The sequence below is a fragment of the Acinonyx jubatus genome, chromosome D3, assembly GCF_027475565.1.
Source record: "Acinonyx jubatus isolate Ajub_Pintada_27869175 chromosome D3, VMU_Ajub_asm_v1.0, whole genome shotgun sequence".
In the NCBI taxonomy this organism is placed as follows: domain Eukaryota; kingdom Metazoa; phylum Chordata; class Mammalia; order Carnivora; family Felidae; genus Acinonyx; species Acinonyx jubatus.
Window position 1 is genome coordinate 76,647,967 of NC_069392.1, and position 19,863 is coordinate 76,667,829.

The 19,863-nt window shown below is 38.6% G+C and overlaps 1 protein-coding gene across 1 annotated transcript; it reads right to left on the reverse strand.

Annotated features, from left to right (window-relative positions):
• Positions 1-308: 308 nt before the first annotated feature.
• Positions 309-2,247, reverse strand: MC4R (melanocortin 4 receptor). Its single transcript, XM_027069090.2, has one exon. It carries the CDS (start codon positions 1,755-1,757, stop codon positions 759-761), a length of 999 nt encoding a protein of 332 aa, XP_026924891.1. The 5' UTR covers positions 1,758-2,247; the 3' UTR covers positions 309-758.
• Between the last annotated feature and the right edge of the window lie 17,616 nt (positions 2,248-19,863).

The following is a 19,863-nucleotide window of genomic DNA, read 5'->3' on the forward strand; positions in this document are numbered from 1 at the left end:
TCAGGAAGTGTAGCTTGACATGTTCACTCAGATATTCGAGACTACTTTAATCCCTATAACTGCTGTCTCCCTCCACCCCAGACTGAATTGCCTTTGTGGAATATCAGACTGTTTGCTTGGGCAAATTGATTAATCTCTTTGTCTTTGAGAAACAGACCTAGTTTTCTGGCTCAAGATCTCAGGGTGTTTGTTTGTTTGTTTGTTTGTTTTTTAAGCTGTTTTTCTCTCAATAGGAGCTTCGTTTCTACTCTGTACAAGGAGAATGAACATGTCTTATTATTTGAAATTTCAGGTTTTTTTTTTATTGACTAAGCACCTATCCTTCAATATTTACCCCCAAATGCTACAATCAAATCTCTACATTTCAGTGTTAGATAGTGTAATGTAAGAAGCCATTTGTTAGAGTATATTTAATGGTTCTGTGATTTCTGTGTTACTAAAACAAGCAAAGTGTCAAATCCTTGTGAGTAACAAGAAACATTCTTATGCTTTTAATAAGAGTTTTTTTTTCTTTATACATTCATAGTGCCTACAACCTATAATATGGATTAACATTGTACAGCCAAAAAGTAGCAAGACATTAGAAATGTACAGAGACTGGGCATTGTTTCCATTCCAAAAAAAAGTCATGAACTTAAATTTATACAACAGATAGTCTCAACCCATGCCTTACACAGAGGAAAAAAGGGTCATCAAAGCACAACGTTCCGGTTCTGTAAGAATGAAGAAGTCTCTTATGCACGTTTCTATCTGCACAGTTAGTATCTGCTAGACAAATCACAGAGGCCGCCTAGAGGATAGCAACAGATGATCTCTTTGAAGGTTTTCCTTAGTTCTTGGCTCCGGAGTGCATAAATTAGAGGGTCGATGATGGAATTACACATGATCAGTATGAGATACAGGTTAAAGTGAGACATGAAGCACACACAGTAAGGATTCTGGGGACAAGAGATGTAGAATATTAAGTGGAGGAAGAACGGGGCCCAGCAGACAACAAAGACCCCGATCAGTATGGTCAGGGTAATTGCACCCTTCATGTTGGCCCCTTGGCGGATGGTGCCAGTGCCCGGGAGGACAGCAATTCTCTTAATGTGCAGTCTGGCCATGAGGAACATGTGGACATAGAGAGAGGCCATGAGAGCCAGCATGGTGAAGAACATGGTGATGAGGCAGATGATGACAGCACTGCTGTCTGAGTAGATGATGAACAAAACGCCCGAAACCGTGCAAGCTGCCCAGATACAACTTATGATGATCCCAACCCGCCTGACCGTCATGATGTTATGGTACTGGAGAGCATAAAAGATAGTAAAGTACCTGTCCACTGCAATTGAAAGCAGACTGCAAATCGATGCAAGCAAGGAGCTACAGATCACCGAGTCAATGACATTATCAATATTCACGGTGAAACTCTGCGCGTCCGTATCTGTACTGTTTAATAGGGTGATGACAATGGTTTCGGATCCGTTTGACACGCTCACCAACATATCAGCCACAGCCAGGCTGCAGATGAAAAAGTACATGGGCGAATGCAGGTTTTTGTTCTTGGCTATTGCCACAATCACCAGAATATTCTCCAACAAGCTGATGACACCCAGAGTCACAAACACCTCAGGGGAGACAAAAAGTTGCTCATAACACCCTCCATCAGAGTAGCCTTTTCCAAGGGACTCACTGGCATTGCTGTGCGGTCCGTAGGTGCTGCGGTTCCAGAAGTGGAGAGAAGTGTGCATTCCATGGTGATGAGTGGAGTTCATCCTGCACCAAGTGGATTCAGATCCCCTCGGAATTGATTCGATCTCTCGGGTCGGGTAGCCTCAGTGCTTTTCTCCACGCCTTTGTCTGCCCGAAAGTTCTGAGGCTGAAATTGGCATGCCTGTTGTGAGTAAATGTCACGTGCTCCAAGGCTGGAAATGGAGTTTTTACTGTCTCCCAGGAACGGCTCTGATCACCTTCATTGTAAAATCTTAGGCTTCTGAAATACTCATTCTCAGTTGAGAGTCTGCTCTTTGCTTTTCTGTCCTCCCTTCCACCTTAACTTTAGCCTGAGGCATTCAGTCAGGTCTTTTCAAAATAATTTTCCTAGTGGCTGCTGTGCCACTGGGAGCTGAATCCGTGTTTGCATGTTCACACCAGCTGCCTCTGAGGTATTAGTTCCCAACCTGAAGCATTGCTTTGAGTGTTAGTAGCTGCTGCTGATTTTATGGTGTGCGAAGGGAAAAAAATGTTCACAGTGGCTCCTCCTCTGCTTCCTTCTGACCAATCCAAATGCACTGGAAGTCTGTGAGACACGGGTGATAATCCGGAGATACAAATTGCAGGGCAATACCGATTCAGATGCAGAAGCTTGTAGAATTGGGAAGCAAGCAGGATGAGAGAGACTGAATTTTCCTTGTCAAGTTTTCAAGGAAAACAACTTCGTCCCTAGAGGCCATTCTTTGATATCACCAGCCAGGCACCCCAGGTTGATTACTGCTTCAAAGAGAGACCTGTGTGTGTGTGTGTGTGTGTGTGTGTGTGTGTGTTCCTGAAATAGATACACAGTCTTTTTGGTCAAGATATTGAATTTGTTTACTCTCAATTTCTTTGATTTAAGAACCCAGGCAATAAGAACCCAGGCAATAACCAGTCAATTGCAGGTCAATTTAAAACACCTAAGGGGCACCTGGGTGGCCCAGTCGGTTGAGCGACCGACTTTGGCTCAGGTCATGATCTCACAGTCCGTGAGTTCAAGCCCCGCGTCGGGCTCTGTGCTGACCGCTCAGAGCCTGGAGCCTGCCTCGGATTCTGTGTGTGTCTCTCTTTCTGCCCCTCCCCTGCTTCTGCTCTCTCTCTCTCTCTCAAAAAGTACATAAACATTTAAAAAAAAAACAACCAAAACCTGTTAAAAAAGTAAAATACCTGAAACACAGGGAGAATATTTGATAATACAAGTAGATTATGCTCTCAGTGGGAGAACTTAGGAAGGTAGCTGCAGTTCGTCAAAGGGTTCAAGAAGGGGTTCATTTTTTGTGAACTAATATCTGATATTTCTCTATTACAGAGTTTCTGTTGTCATAGCTGGAAAAGTTTTATTTTCACTCATGATATTTAATAACCATATAGGGTTAATATAAACTATATTTGAACTCAACAGGAAAAAGATCTATAATTAAGCAAAACTCAGTTTTTAAGCTTTAGTGAGGTCTAATTGATATAAAAATACATATTTAATGTATACATTTAAATCAGTTTGGACATATGCATATACCCATGATGCCATCATCACAATCAAGGTCCTAAACATATTCACCACTCCAAAATTTTTCTTATGTTCTTGTGTGTGTGTGTGTGTGTGTGTGTGTATGTGTATTTGTTTTGTGGTAAGATCTATCCTCTTATATTTTAAAATGCATGATACCATATTATTAACTATAGGCATTGTGTTGTGCAGTAGACATCTAAAACTTACTTGTCTTGCATAATTGAAACTGTGTACCCATTGGGCGACAATTCCTTGACAGTGGTCTTGGCAATGATTTCTTGGATTAAACACCCAAACTGCAGGCGGCAAAGTCAAAAATAGATGAATGGGCGTCTGGGTGGCTCTTTCTGTTAAGCATCTAACTCTTGTTTTTGGCTCAGGTCATGATGTCACAGTTCGTGGGTTTGAACCCCGCATTGGGCCCGAGGCTGACAGTGTGGAGCCTGCTTGGGATTCTCTCTCTCTCTCCCTCTCTCTTTGCCCCTCCCACGTCTCTCTCTCTCTCTCTCTCTCTCAAAATAGGCTTAGGAAAAAGGGATGAGTGGGATTACATCAAACTGAAAAGCTTCTGAAGAACAAAGAAAACCATCAACAGAATGAAAAGGCCACCTACAGAATGGGAGACAATGTTTGCAAGCCATCTATCTGATAGAAGTTAATATTCAACATATGTAAGGATCTCCTACAACCGAATCGTAATAAAAACGAAAACAAAAACCAACTAACCAACCAAAATGAGCAGCTCTATTTAAAAATGGCAAAGAGAGAATCATGCTTATAAACACAGAAAAGAAACTGGTGATTGCCAGAGGGGGCGGAAAGGGGAGTGGGAGACACAGGCCTTCCAGCTATGGAATGAATAAGTCATGGGGATGAAAGGCACAGCAAGGGAACTATAGTCAATAATTTTGTGATAGTGTTGAATGGTGACAGATGGTAGCCACACTTGTGAGCACAGCATAACGTATAGAGATGCTGAATCACTGTGCTGTATATCTGAAATGAATGTAACATTGTGTGTCAACTATACTCAAATGATTTAAAAAATAAAGCAAAAAATAAGATAAAATAAGATAAGATAAAAATAGACAAAGTACTTGAATAGACATTTATCCAAGGAGACATACAAATGGCTACCTGATTTTTGAAAAGGTGTTCAACAACTTAATTATCAGGAAAATGCAGGTCAAAACCACGCTGGCTAATCATTTCACACTTGTTAGGATGGCTGCTACCAAAAAAAACCCTCAGGAGGTAACGAATGTTGGTGAGGATGTGAAGAAATTGGAACTGGTTTTTTTGTTGTTGTTTTGCTTTGTTGTTGTTGTTGTTGTTGTTGTTTTTATAGCAGCCAACCTACCTCCATAATTCAAAGTTTTGTCAATTAAATGCACACATACCTTAGCAACTTTGCATATTCTAATACCAGCCAAGTGCCAGTTATTAGAGCTTCTGAATGTTTTGCTGAAGCTAAGTTTGAAAGATTGTGGCAAAGTCACAAATTAATTAAGCTTCAGGTTATAAAATTTTATTTAATGTTCTTCTCTTGCTGTATTTTTGGTTTTATCTCTTTATGATTCACGGCTACTGATAACAGGGGGACTAAGAATTGTTCCAGGGCTAATTTGAAGTTCTCAATCATTTAGGTAAGTGCTGTATCTTCTTTACGCTTTGCGACTGAGACGATGCTAGGTATCGTTCCTGAGCAGTGGGTTAAATTAGTACCTTCCAGCCATCCCTGGCATTCAGTGGGGCTCCATGACTGAATTCTACTTCATGCAGTGTGGATAGAAGTGATGCACATTAAGTTATCTCCCTTACGGTTCTACACTCTTTTTCTCTCATTGGTAGCCAGCTGCAGAGTGTCTTTGGAGTCTCCTGTTCTAGATGGCAGAACCATGTCATGGAAGGAGCCTAGAGCTCTGAAGAACTGGAAAGAGCAGAGCTCACTCCTCCACTCCCCTCCCCAACACCCTAGCCCACCAACTATAGGGAACTGTGATTTAAGCAAGCAATAGTTATCACTGTTGTTAAACTACTGAAATATTGGTGTTATCTATTACAACAGCTGTCATTAATTACCTTGATTTAAAATTTGTTATCGGAGCTATTTATAAGCAACAAACCCAAATTACATGAAAATCCTTTCTTTCTTTTGTTTTGGATGTATGTGAATAGTGCATTGCCTACTAAGCAACAGGGAAGAAATCTTTTGAATTGCTGAAGCATCAGATAGTCAACTCTGTCTCATCTTTGTCCTGAGTCAGCTCTTGACTTTGTGCTACTTACTTCTGTTGGTGGCTTAGGCTTAACATTCAGAGTATCTTTGATTTCTCCGTCTTTCTCAGAACTCCCTATATGCAATCGCTTGTAAAATATCTTCTGCTCTACCAGTGTGTCTGATTCCTCTTTTTCTCTTTACCAAACTCATTTCTCACTATTCTTCACAGAAACTTGATTGTAGTCACAATCATATTCTAGATGACACTAACACTAGGGATTTTCCCATGAGTTTACACCCTCTACATGAAATGCTTTCCCCCCATACCTGTGAATGCACAGTCATCCTTACTTTCTAAAACTTATTGGGGCACCTGAGTGGCTCAGTTGGTTGGGCATCCGACTTCAGCTCAGGTCATGATCTTAGGTTCATGGGTTTGAGCCCCACGTCGGGCTCTGTGCTGACAGCTCAGAGCCTGGAGCCTGCTTCCAATTCTGTGTCTCCCTCTCTCTCTCTGCCCCTCCCCACTCATGCTCTGTCTCTCTTTCTCTCTCTCAAAAATAAATAAACATTAAAAACAATTTTTAAACTTATTTATATGTACTGTGCAATTCATACAGAATTATATAATTATAGCTAAAATTAGTGATTGAAAACACTTTCTTTTAGCTTTTTGCAAAAAAAGGATTTTATTTAGAAACATGATCACACTGAAATCTCAGCAAGCCATATACATTTAATATCTCAGATTTAATTATTTGGTGCAGATTTATAAAACGTTGATCATATGGTTAATCATGCTGAAAGATGACATTTTGTCACCTCCAATGAGCCATGTTAATTGCCTGTCATGGTTTAGTTCTCTATGAGCCAGAAGAAATACAGTCAGCAATGTAAGACACATTAATGGTGTTTTTGAAAATTTATTGCAGATTTCCTTTTTTTAATAGACACAAAATTGAGTTACATCAGAATAGATCTCTCTCATGAGCAAAGTTCTTGTTTTATATTTAATAACAATAAATATAAGACATTACTAAAGAGAAGTATTTATCAAACTAAGCTAGATGGATTACCATTTTTAGGTGATGTTAATGTTATTCCATTGCAAAATAAAAGGGAAGATTCCAAGGTCAAATAATTCTGGAAGATATTGCAAACTCACCGCCTTCTTCAAGTTTCAGAGTTTACATTAGCATATAAAGTTTATGAAATTTTTTATCAGAAAAAAATTTGAGGGGCACTTGGGTGGCTCATTCGGTTAAGTGTCTGACTTTCTCTCAGGTCATGATCTCACAGCTCGTGGGTTTGAGCCCTGTATCAGGCTCTGTGCTGTCTCTCTCACACTGTCCACTCACACTGTCTCTCTCTCTCAAAATAAATAAACATTTAAAAAAAATTTGTGAAAACAGGAGTAAAAGTATTTTGATGAAAGTTATTATATTATCTTAGTGTTGTCTAATTTTGAAAGATTTGAAGACAAATGATATATATTTTTTTATTTTTTTTTTTACAAATGATATATATAAATTGCCATAGTAGGACCATGTTTGGTTTCTATTAAAGATAATAATAAACCGATTTCAACCAAAAAAATGTATTACAGGCCATATATTTATAGAACCCTTACAATATACAATAAATATCATAATTTTAAAAGAAAATTTATTCTTTATTTTATAACAGGCAATAAAATGTTCATGTTAACTGTTCAGCTAATGTTTGTACACTCTATTCCCTGAAATAATAACATAGATGTGGCATATGAATTGTATATTGATTTTACTAGGACATTCTATGTAGACAGCAATTACATAATCTGGAAGACATGTAAACAGCCAATAGACATAAGAGATTTTTACTTATTTTTATTTATTTTCTAAATTGTTTTAAATGTTTGTTTATTTTTGAGAGACAGAGAGACAGAGAGACAGAGACAGAGCACAAGCGGGGGAGGAGCAGAGAGCGAGGGAGACACAGAATCTGAAACAGGCTCCAGGATATGAGCTGTCATCACAGAGTTTGACGTTGGACTTGAACTCCCAAACCGTGAGATCATGACCTAAGCTGAAGTCACTCTCCTAACTTTCTGAGCCACCCAGGTGCCCCAAGACATATATTTTTAAAAGTAAGGATTCTATTTCATGTTGGATATGGTAACAAACACTTTTAAATAAGAATTTTAGAGTCAGAATAATTTGTTCTATATGAATGTTTCCCAAACTGTATATTCCAATACATGTTACATTTATTTTTTCAGTTCTTATTAAAATTCCAATTAGTTAACATACAGTGCAATATTAGTTTCAGGTGTAAAATTCAACACTTCCACATGTCACCTGGTGCTCAGAATTCAGGTTACATTTAGCTCTGCTGTGACGCGACATAGGTATTCTAAAACTCAGAGTGCTATGCAAAATTATACAAAACAACAATAACTAGGGTTTATCGGAAAAAATGGGGTTAGATATACAACACTCATAAACTTCACCAGTGATACATTAAACAAAAAAGAAAGGAACCTACCAAAAGAGTGGAACAGTTTTACACGTATTAAATATACATAAATCTATAAGAAATATTGAGCTTTCCCTAGAAAGAGACCTGCAATTCCCTTGAGGAAGTGAATTTCAAAAGGGTTACAGCTTGTGAGTTATTACAAAGTGGTAGAGGGATTATCTGAAATCTCACAAGAAGCTGTAATACCGCATGAGGAGGGCAGTGCTTCACAACATACGCAGCGAGCTGAGGCAGCTGGTAAATGTTTGAGTGTGTGTGTTTTACGTCCCCAGTGTCTCGGTTCATCTAGGTAGTTTGCCACATTCACCTAGTGTTTCCCCTGTATAAACAGTGCAAAAGCAAACTTAGAATTTGTGCTCGAAATGTTCCATGATACAGCAATTGAGTTTGGAGCAGACATTCATTTTCAAAATGAGCATTACATCTGAACTGAGTATAATAGGCACTTGAAAAATGATAGTGTGGGAAGGTAGGTTCTATGTACAAATAAGTTTAGGAAGTTACTGGATGAAGCCACATCAAATTTTTTTTCAAAACTTTTTTTTAATGTTTATTTTTGAGACACACACACACACACACACACACACACAGAACGTGAAGGGGGAAGGGACAGAGAGAGGGGGAAACACAGAATCCAAAGCAGGCTCCAGACTCTGAGCTGTCAGCACAGAGCCCGACACGGGGCTCGAACTCACGGACTGTGAGATCGTGACCGGAGCCAAAGACAGATGCTTAACTGATTTAGCCACCTAGGTGCCCCAAAATACTTTTACTCCTAATAAAATATTATTAAAATGTTATGCTTTATAAAATTGATAACCATGAAACATAAATTTATCTCAAAATATTAGAAATATTTCTTTTTAAAAAAATCACTCTCATTTGACTTATAGCAATAGCCTCTGTGTAGTTTTCCTGCGTTTATCTTACACCTATATCTAGTTTGCTTAATTTCCCTTCCTTCTATCAACCAGTATTTGACTGAGCACTTACTACATTCCAACTATAGAGGGAAAATAAGGCATGGGATCTGCCATCAGGGAACTTCAGTATAGATATCATCTAAATGGGTGGACTTAATTGTAAGCTAATAATTCCTAGATATTGTGACCAGTGGTATATTAAGTAATTAATGGAAATAATCTGCTTGGGTTGGTCTTAACTTCTTCATTGGAAGTGGGTTTTTTTTTGTTTTTCTTTTATTTTTTTTAAAAGTTTATTTATTTATTTTGAGAAAGAGAGAGAGCACATAAGTGGGGCAGGGGCAGAGAGAGGGAGAGAGAAATCCAAGCAGGCTCCATGCTGTAAGCGCAGAGCCTGAGGTGGGGCTTGAACTCACAAACTGTGAGATCATGACCTGAGCTGAGACCAAGAGTCGGATGCTTAACCGACTGAGCCACCCAGATGCCCCGGAGGTGATTTTCTTTTTAAGGCCGTTTGTTTATTTGTTTGTTTGTTTACTTATTTATATTCAAGTAAATTAACATACAGTGTAGTATTGGTTTCAGGAGTAGAACTCAATGATTCATCACCCAGTGCTCATCCCAACAAGTGCCCTCCTTAGTGCCCACCCCCCATCTACCCCTTCCCCCCAGCCACCTCCCCTCCAGCAACCCTCAGTTTGTTCTCTGTATTTAAGAGTTTCTTATGGTTTTCCCCTCTTCTCCCTCTGTTTTTATCTTATTTTTTCCTTCTCTTCTCCTGTGTTCGTCTGTTGTGTTTCTTAAATTCCATGTATGAGTGAAATCATATGATATTTGTCTTTCTCTGACTGACTTATTTCGCTTAGCACAATACACTGTAGTTCCATCCACGTTGTTGCAAATGGCAAGATTTCATTCTTTTTTATTGCCAAGTAGTATTCTATTGTATATATAAACCACATCTTCTTTGTCCATTCATCAGTATATGCACATTTGGGCTCTTTCCATAATTTGGCTATTGTTGATAGTGCTGCTATAAACATTGGGGTGCATGTGCCCCTTTGAATCAGCATTTTTGTATCCTTTGGATAAATACCTAGTAGTGTGATTGCTGGGTTGTAAGGTAGTTCTTTTTTTAATTTTTTGAGTAACCTCCATACTGTTCTCCAGAGTGGCTGCACTAGTTTGCATTCCCATCAACAGTGCAAAAGGGTTCACAACTCCAGACTTTAAACTGTATTACAACGTTGTAATCATCAAGATGGTACGGTACTGACACAAAAACAGACACTCAGATCAATGAAACAGAGTAGAGAACCCAGAAATGGACCCATCAATGTGGCCAACTAATCTTTGACAGAGCAGGAAAGAGTATCCAATGGGAAAAAAAAAAAGGCAGTCTCTTCATTTGGAGGTGTTTTATTGAGATGAGAATTGGAGGAAAACAGGATTTAGCTGGGTAAAAGAGGTGGAGAGGGCTAGAATTCAGGGTAGATGGACTGACTTCTGCAAAATCAGGTTGTGTGAAACAATGTTGCAAATTTTGAGGAATGGAAAATACTTTGGCATGGCTGGAGCACGCTAAGACGAGGCACAGAAATGAGTCTGGAGATATTCGCATGGGACAGGTCGTTGGGGGCTCTTTGGCCTCTATGACAATACTTAAAAACGTTGAATGAATCCCACATTGCCTGTACGATAGAGAGCTTCAAGACTGGAAAGAGTAATATAATAAAATTTGGGAATAGCAGAGTGGAATTGTGGAGGGTAAAGACGAGGAGTTGAGATAATATTAGATAACCACTAAGATGCTATTACAGAAGCCTAGGTAAGAGTCTGTGAAGATCTGAGATAAGCCAGTGTCAGTTTTGGTGCAGATAAGACTACTAATCAGTTATGGATGGAATGAGGAAAATAAAGAAATATTTTTAATTAAAAATGGTTTTTAAGTTTTTTATTTTATTATTTATTTTAAGAGAGAGAGAGAAAGAGAGAGAGCAGGGGAGGGGCAGAGACAGAAGGAGAGAGAGAAGCCCAAGCAGGCTTCCTGCTGTCAGCACAGAGCCTGACACAGGGCTCGAACTCATGAACCGTGAGATCCCACAACCTAAGCCAAAACCAAGAGTTGGACGCTTCACCGACTGAGGCACCCAGGTGCTCCTAAGTAAGAAATCTTTGATGCCCTCCATTTTTTGGTTTGAGTGAACAGGTGGATGTTGGTGCCATTAATCTGGTAAGTACATGGATTGGCTCTCTCCATTTCCATCTCAACCTGCTTCAATTTAGAGTTCAGAAAGCTAAAATCTATATTGCTCAGTCCCCTTGTTGTCTGCATTCTGTGTGAGAATTAGTTTTTCCCGATTAGATACATTCGTAAACATTTTGGAAAGCATGAGTGAGACAGAAGTCACCTTCTCAGAGCCCTAGCAGGATCTGACAGAGGTGAATTTTGGCAGGAGCCAAATCAAGTGGTGAGAAATTTGAATGAAGGAGAACAGTTGAAGGTCCATAGCCATTCCAAAATTTTTATAAGCACCCATTTCCTGTATTAAGCCCCTCTCTAGTTGATACACTGGGAGTATGTCTGCTTTCTGCACTGAGTTATGATTGTTACACCTGATTAAGGACTATTGGAAAAGGAATCCTCTTATGAGGCCGGATGCATTTAGTTTTTAAAATTCTGAATTTGAAGTACTTTTGAGACATCTACATGAAGATACCTGCTTAGCAAAGATGAGTACGGGGCCCAGAAGAGTAATTTGGTATAGAGACACATAGTTTGGTTGCAGAAGGTACAGGCTGTCCTGGAATCTGCAGGCTTCTACTAGAAAGGGGGGAAAGGAGAACCTTGAACAGAATCCTGAGAAGCCCATGTGCTTATGAGGCAAATGTAAGAAATGTAGGCAGAGGAGACTTGGTTAGTCTGGGTCTTCTGGGAGGAGGATTCCATGGTAGGATTAAGATTTTACTGAGGAAATGACTGAGAGAAAAAAAAAATGGGGAGAGAGCCAGAAAAAGCTGTCAAATCACAATGTGAGCCTGATCTTGAGTAAGGAAAGAGGGAAGGAGGGCTGGATGGAAGCATCACAGGCCTGCCACGAAGTCTGAAGAAGGTTGGTAAGACCTACTGGGGAGCCCTCGTGCTAAAGCTGTCCTTCAGAAGTGTCCCGGGTCTCCCAGTGATGGGCCTGATTTAGTACCCCTGCTGCACAGTTATTGGCAGGAAGCAGCCTGTGGAAAGCGTGATCTTGGAGCGAATGTGGCAATGGATTTCAGAGGGCAATCGCTGGGGCCCATGGTCAGTTAGGCTCCCTATAGCTGGAGGTCTACGGGCATATTTTCATGGCTGCTATGGAGGCTGAAGAGTGGTCACAGTGGCTGAAGAGTGGCAGAAAGACGACCAGGAGAGAGTCATTGGGCTATCAGAGAATAATGGGTTTAAAGGAGATAAAGTGGCTACAGGTGCGAATCCAACAGAGCCATCCAGTGAGATCAGAATTTGTTCTTTTTGTCTGAATCAGTGTGGTCCTTTTTGGAGTCTGTTTTGTTCACATATCTGTACTGATCAAAACATTTGACGTAAAAATACAAACAAATAACTCTTCTCAGATCAGCAAATTCTCAGTAATTCTCATAACACTTTAAAATAAAATAATCTACTGCTAGTTAGGTCTATCATAATAACTTTATATTTGTGTGTTTGTGTAAAAATTGTTAAGCGTACGTGTCCATTTCCTCTGTGCAAGGTTGTCATAATAACTTCAAAGGTTCCTATAAGAAGAGAGTTAACACATATGACGAGTGTCTCACACAGAGTAAATGCTGTAAAAGCATTAGGTACATTTATTTTTACATGTTTCTAGCAAGATTTTCATGGCTCTGTGGGCTATCTGGGGATTGTATACTCTGCAGAATCCACCATTTTTGCACACTAATTACGGTTTCAGTTTTTCAAGATACTTTTAGTTATGAAATTTGATTTGTTATTTGTGTGGGCACTGAAAACAATTCCTCTTTGTATGCAAACACTCCATGATACTTTATGTATCATTGAACTTCTGTTTTTGGCACAGCAGTAGTTGAGAGTGGCATTGCTTAATCTTTTCATGCTCAATAACATGTAGGTTACAGTTATACACCCAAGTGGGCTCATTTGCTTATACATAAATGGAGACCTGGAGGTTTGCTACACGGTAGTAATCAAAATCTGCAGATGAATCCTCTTTTACAAGAAACCTGATGTGGTCTTTGTACCAATGGGTCATTTGGGAAAAATCTCATTCTTGCTCTTCAATGGATTTTCCTTAAATTGGGGTGTGGGAGGGGAATAGGAGGTTATTTAAAATCTTTTTTTGCCTTGGTGGGGAAAGAGAGTATGACTTACTTCGTTAAGCCTTCACCAATAAATATTCTAAAAACCTAATATTTATTTAGAGTTATAGTGTTCTATGCATAGTGGATATGGTCTCAGAAAATTTCATGTAAATTTCATCTTCTCATTAAATTTTAATTGCTTCTGAATTGATTCTGAATTTTAAATGTTTTTAAATTGAAAGATGCTTGCACCTTTCCCTGCCCCAACTTTTCTATTAATAATCTGTTTAGATATTATAGGTGAGCTTCTACTTTAAGAGATATAACAAATTTGAAATCAAACTTGGAATTGCTCCATTTCTGGTTTTTTAAATTTGAATTTTCTTAAATAGCATGCCTGGGCGTTGCTATTTTTCTGCATTTGATTACATCTGGTAAAATAGATAGTTTTGTACAATAGTATATAACCAGAATCTTGGCTTTTCCAGTGACTTGTAAGATACGATATTGCAAAACAACTAAGCTCTTTGTATATGAGTTTATGTTGTAAGATACAGAAGCAGTAATGTTACTCAAAGTGATGCTACAAGAACATGTCCATAAATGCCTGTGGAATGTTTTGTAAAGTCAAATCCCGTAAGTGGTGAGTTTTGTCATTTTGTGTAAGTGAGAGATTTTAGACTCCCTGAGATGTCCTGCAACATCTAACAAACACATCTTGGAATTTCTTTCCTGAATTATGTTTACTCAAGTTGCTTTTGCTTTTGGCTAGGAAGTCTTCACTTTGTTAAAATTTCATAAGTAACTTTGAAGATATATAAAGTATCTTCTCTCCTTTGAGCTCAGCATGTGTCTATGTGTCTGTGTACCTCTTGCTAGATTCAGAAGGTGATACTGCTCACACACCCCTTAAGTCAGACTTTTGCCTGGATGGAGGGAGAGAAATAGTGGCAAAGTCTGATTTTGTAGTGAGGCACGAGATGTCAGAAATGACCATTTCCTGTGTCCTTGTGTATAAGGCAACTTAACACTGAGCAATGGCTGCTTATTGCCACCCACTGTTTTTTTTCAGGCAGGGATTTAGTAGCAAAGAGGAAAGAATTTTACCCAAGTTACTTCAAATGAGGGAGTTTAATTGTGAGACTGTGTCAAGGATTGAATTGCTGTTATAACGACCATTGCCTCTTCAATCTGTTCCAAGGGCCTACATAGCTTCTTTCTCTGTATTCCCCTTTTCCATCTTTCCATCTATATCTTTATCTATATCTATCTGTACCTATATCTGGATTTCTTTCTTTCTTTTTTTTTTAAGTAGGCTCCATTCTGGGCTTGAACTCACAACCCTGAGATCAAGACCTGAGCTGAGATCAAGAGTCAGACGCTTACCCGACTGCGCCACCCAGGAGCCCTTATATATCTGGGATTTCTAATCCTGTGCTCGCGCCTTCTGTATAACCTAACTTCAGTCTGCTTTGGATCCCGCATGGCCCTGACGCTACCTGATGCAAACATTGCACGTTCAGCGCCTGCTGCTAACTGTCAAGTTCTTTCCATGCTGCAGTTTGGATTCCTGGGAGGGCATTGGATGCCATAACGTGTCATAGGCCACAAGCCAGCAAGGGTAGCCCATCTTGTGTCAGCTGCCATCCCCAGGTCCAGTGATGGGTGCAGGGGAAAGTGATACAGGGTGGGTTTCCGTGGGCATTAAGGATGGTGGCCTGCATGACCTCCTTTGGAGGGGTGGTTGCCAGTGAGGCACCGTGGATGATGCCCGGTACAGATGTCCTGGGCACATCCTTTGCTAGGCCCTCTCTCCGTAGTTTCACAATTTGTCACAGAGCCACAGGAAGGGAGTTTTGCCTCTCTTTGAGCTGCTGTTTTAAAATAAGGGGCTTTTTAAAGATTTTATTTAAATTCCAATTAATTAGCCTACAGCATAATATTAGTTTCAGATGTGCAATATAGTGATTCAACACTTCCATACACATCTGGTACTCATAAGTGCACTCCTTAATCCTTATCACCTATTTAACCCATCCCCCCCCACCCCCCCGCCCACCTACCTGCTGGTAACCTCCTGTTCTCTATAGTTAAGAGTCTGTTTCTTGGTTTGTCTTCCTCTCCTTTTCCCCCTTTTGCTTGTTTGTTTTGTTTCTTAAATTCCACATATGAGTGCAATCATATGATATTTGTTTTGACTTATTTTGCTTAGCATAACACTCTCCAGCTCCAACCACCACATTGCAAATGGCAAGACTTCATTATTTTATGGCTGAGTAATATTCCATTCCATTCCATTTTTATGGCCGAGGGGAAGGAAACAAAAGCAAAAAAATAAACTATTCGGGCTTCATTAAAATAAAAAGCTTCTGTACAGCAAAGGGAACAATCAACAAAACTAAAAGGCATCCAATGGAATGGGAGAAGGTATTTGCAAATGACATATGGGACAAAGGGTTAGTATCCAAAATACGTAAAGGACTTCTAAAAGTCAACACCGCGAAAACGAATAATCCCATTAAAAAATGGACAGAAGACGTGAATAGGCATTTTTCCGAAGAAGCCATAGAAATGGGGAACAGACACATGAAAAGATAGATGCTCAACATCGCCAATCATCAGGAAGATAACAAATCAAACTACGATGAGCTATCACCTTACAACTGTCAGAGTGGCTAAAATCAACAATGCAAGAAACAACAGGTGTTGTTGAGGATGTGGAGAAAGGGGAACCCTTTTGCACTGTTGGTGGGAACGCAAACTGATGCAGCCACTCTGGAGAACAGTATGGAGCTTCCTCAACAAGTTCAAAATAGAACTGCCCTATGACCCAGCAATTACACTTCTAGCTATTTACCCAAATAATACAAAAATATTAATTCAAAGGGATACATGCAAAAAGCCTCTTATATAGATGAAGTCTTTTCTCTGCAGACTCAAGTGAGGTGTCTTTTGTTGCTGTGTTACTTGTTTGTAAAGATAGAAAATAAGCTAGTAATTATCTGGAAAGATTAACTAGGGCCCCACATATGTGGGCAGCATTGGATACTGGGAGAATATTTTAAAAACCCACTTGAAAAATTTCAGATAAGGGGTCGATTTGGCTTTTGTCCATGCCCAGGATAACCACCTTAATGCTTTTTGTAAACATTTCACCCAGTGCCCACACATCTCTCTGTTTAATATATGTAGGGCGCTGAAACTGACCTGATTACTGAAAAAATAATAATGATAGCACATCTGAAGAGATTTCCAGCTTCATAGTATCCTCAAAATTTAGTACAAACTCAGACTATAATATCAGAAGCAGGAAAACTACAGATATACAAAAACATCATTAGAAAGATTATTTATATGCATTTTATACTTATTTTGGTGAATTTTGAATAAAAATATTTGTTATTTTTTTCAGTTAATGTTAGCCATCTTCAAAGAGAAGAACTAAAACAAAAAAATTAAAAACTAAATATAGTTAAAGGGTATTTGAATCTTTTAAAAATAGGTAAATAGAGATTCTGTGTTTTTAGAAAAAAAATGAGACTCTGAAATTAATTAGAATGATTATTCTGTCCAGCTTACTAGAAAATATTTAGGTTGCCAATTACACTAATAATTTTCACCTAGTTGAAAGTTAAGACATAATACAATATCTCCTGGTATTTTTAGTTAGGTCTGGATAGGCCCAAATGGTGAATTTAGACAAAGATCCATAAAATTTACAGAAAAATGTAAACCTTTTATAGAGAATCAAGGGGAAGAAATATAATTTCATCCATTACAATGATCTGTCTCTCCTTAAGCTTTACTCATTCATTCATTCATTCACTCATCCACTATCTACTATGGTAGGCAAAGCATTGTGCTAAAAGCTTCAAGAGAGTCTTAAGTAATTAAAATATAGTCCCTTCGTTTAAGCTTCTCTTTTACAACCGAAGAAGAAAGTAAACAGAGACAATAAAATAAAGCAGAAATGCACAGAAAGAGGTTTATACAGGATATTAAGAGAGTACTGTGTATGGATATATAGAAGGGTGTCTATAACTCCCTTAGGAAACAATACCTTCAGCAAATCTTAACCTTCTTAAGCAGAAATTAATCGTGGAAAAAAAGACAAAAGAGGATTTCAGATCCAGGGGACAACTTCAGCAATGGTATAGAGTTAAGAAACCGCATGAAGTGAAAGGGACATGAGTCATATGAGGATTATTGGAATATACAATAAGATCAGGAATGGTAAGGAAAGAGGGGAGGTAGATTAGCAGAAATCTGATAATGAAGACCTGTACGGTCTGAAGATGTTGAACCTTATTCTGTAAAGTTATAATTTAAGGTGCAGTTGTTGAATGCTAGGTACGTAAACAGAACTAGGGCATTGGTAATGGGATTGGAGATAAGAGGACACTTCATATAAATATTAAGTTAATGGAATTCAAATTAGACTTCAAGGTGGCACCCCAGCTCGCAAACTCAAGGATGATCTTGAATAGTCATTTTTATCAGGTTTTTCATTCTTCTACATCTATTAGTATAACATATTTATTTCGTATTATATATGTATTACATTTACAGCCTTGATACCTTGAGTTTTTTCATTACATATGCATTTTGCATATTAATGTAACTACTTGCATGTTGATTTTGATTATTAGCTAATGAACTGAGGAAAAACTAAAATTATTTCTCAACAATTCAATGATAGTCAACTGTGTGAAGTTTTTATACAAAAGAATGTCATTGACTTATTTCAGATTTTACCATTATGTAAGATATTTGAATAAATGTTGGACCTTTGGATTCTAGTTAATAGAAGACAGCTTTTCTTTTCCTAAACTGTATGTAAGAGAGGAAATACACTGTTTTCTTGTCATTCTTTGCCTTCTTCTCCTCTGGTTTACCGGCAGCCCCTTTGGTACTGAACAAAAGACATCCTAACTTTTTTTTTTTAGATTTGTGCTTCAAATTTAATTATTCTTTTCAAATGTGATAAATCAACGGTTTTCCAAAGCAACTGTGTCACTCTATTTATAGATTTTCTGTCTAGTTCAATCAGTGGAATATAGTCTAACCTAAATGATTCTAACACTAGACTTAAGACCCTTTAACAAGATTAATAACATAGTGCTTAAATTAATAAGATTTAGTGCTCCGGCAATTAAATAATAGCTTTTGGCTCAGTTGACCCTCATGCTTCTCCAGTAAACAATGCTGTTCCATCGGAATTCTGTTGCTCTAGGATATGACTCTCATTTACCTTTAAAGTTTTAGAACTTTAGAATAATATTACTCTGTAACTGGGATTTGTGGCTGTTTATCTTGGAGAAGTTTCCAAACCTAAGATTATAATACTAAATGAGTTTTGCCTCTTTCAAAATAAAGGATATAGTGAACATTTATGTAGCCATTAATATTTTAAGCTCTGCACACTCATTGGATATTAAAGCACTGAAGGATATTTAACAAGGACAAAAAAAAATTGCATGGTTAAGGACTGAGCCATTTTTCTATCATAGCTCAATAGCACTAGCCTTCTATTTTTTCTCAACATCACATTTTTACTTATGTATGTATAATTGGAAAAGACTGAATTTCCTATAAAAATTAAACGTAGTCACACACAGCACATCGATCACTTCTCAGCAGTCTAAGTAGCCTTGTTATCCTCATGATCCTGGTTTGGAATCTTTTTCTCCATGGTATAACCTTTGCCTCTGTTTGGGATCTAATAATCACCGGTCTTGGATCAAGCGACTACAATTGACAAGGTGGAGCTCTATGAACATGATCGTTGACGGAATCTATCAGGATGATAAGGTTTGACTCAGTTTCACAAATGTCATTTTGACTTCACAAGAGGGACCAAACCAGTGCTTTTAATTCATCACTGGGGGACTACGCCATATTTCGTGATCATAGCTTGATCATTGCTGCACGACGAAATTTAACACTAATTACAAATTACTTTTTTTCCAAAATTCTATGCATTTATTTATTCATTCTGTCAGTCAAAAAAGCTCATTAAATACCTTTGTTAATTTCCTAGGGCTGCCATTGTATCAAAGTGCCAAAGACTGGGGAGCTTAAAAAACAGAAATTTATTTTCTCACAGCTCTGGGGGCAAGAAGTCTGAGATCATGGTGTAGACAGGATTGCTTTCTTCTGAGGCCTCTCTCCTTGACTTGCAGATGGCCATCATGTCCCCCTGCCTTCACATGATTTTTTCCTCTGTGTGTGTCGGTATCCGAATTTCCTCTTCTTATGAGGGTACCTGTAATATACAATTAGGGCCTACCCTAATGACCGCATTTTAACTTAATTCTCTCTTGAAAGGCCCTATGTTCAAGCACAGTCACATTCAGAGTACTGGGGATATGACTTCAACGTTTGAATTTTGGGAGGGAGGACGCAATTCAGCTTCTAACAGTACCTCCTCTGTATTTGGCATAGGACTATCTGTTAATAGCCAGATATTTACTTTTTTAAAGTCTATTTATTTATTTTGAGAGAGAGAGCATGTGAGTGTAAATGGGGGAGGGCCAGAGAGAAAGGAAGAGAGAGAGAGAGAATCTCAGGCAGGCTCTGTGCTGTCAAAATAGAGCCTGCCATGGGGCTCGATCCCATGAACCGTGTGATCATGACCTGAG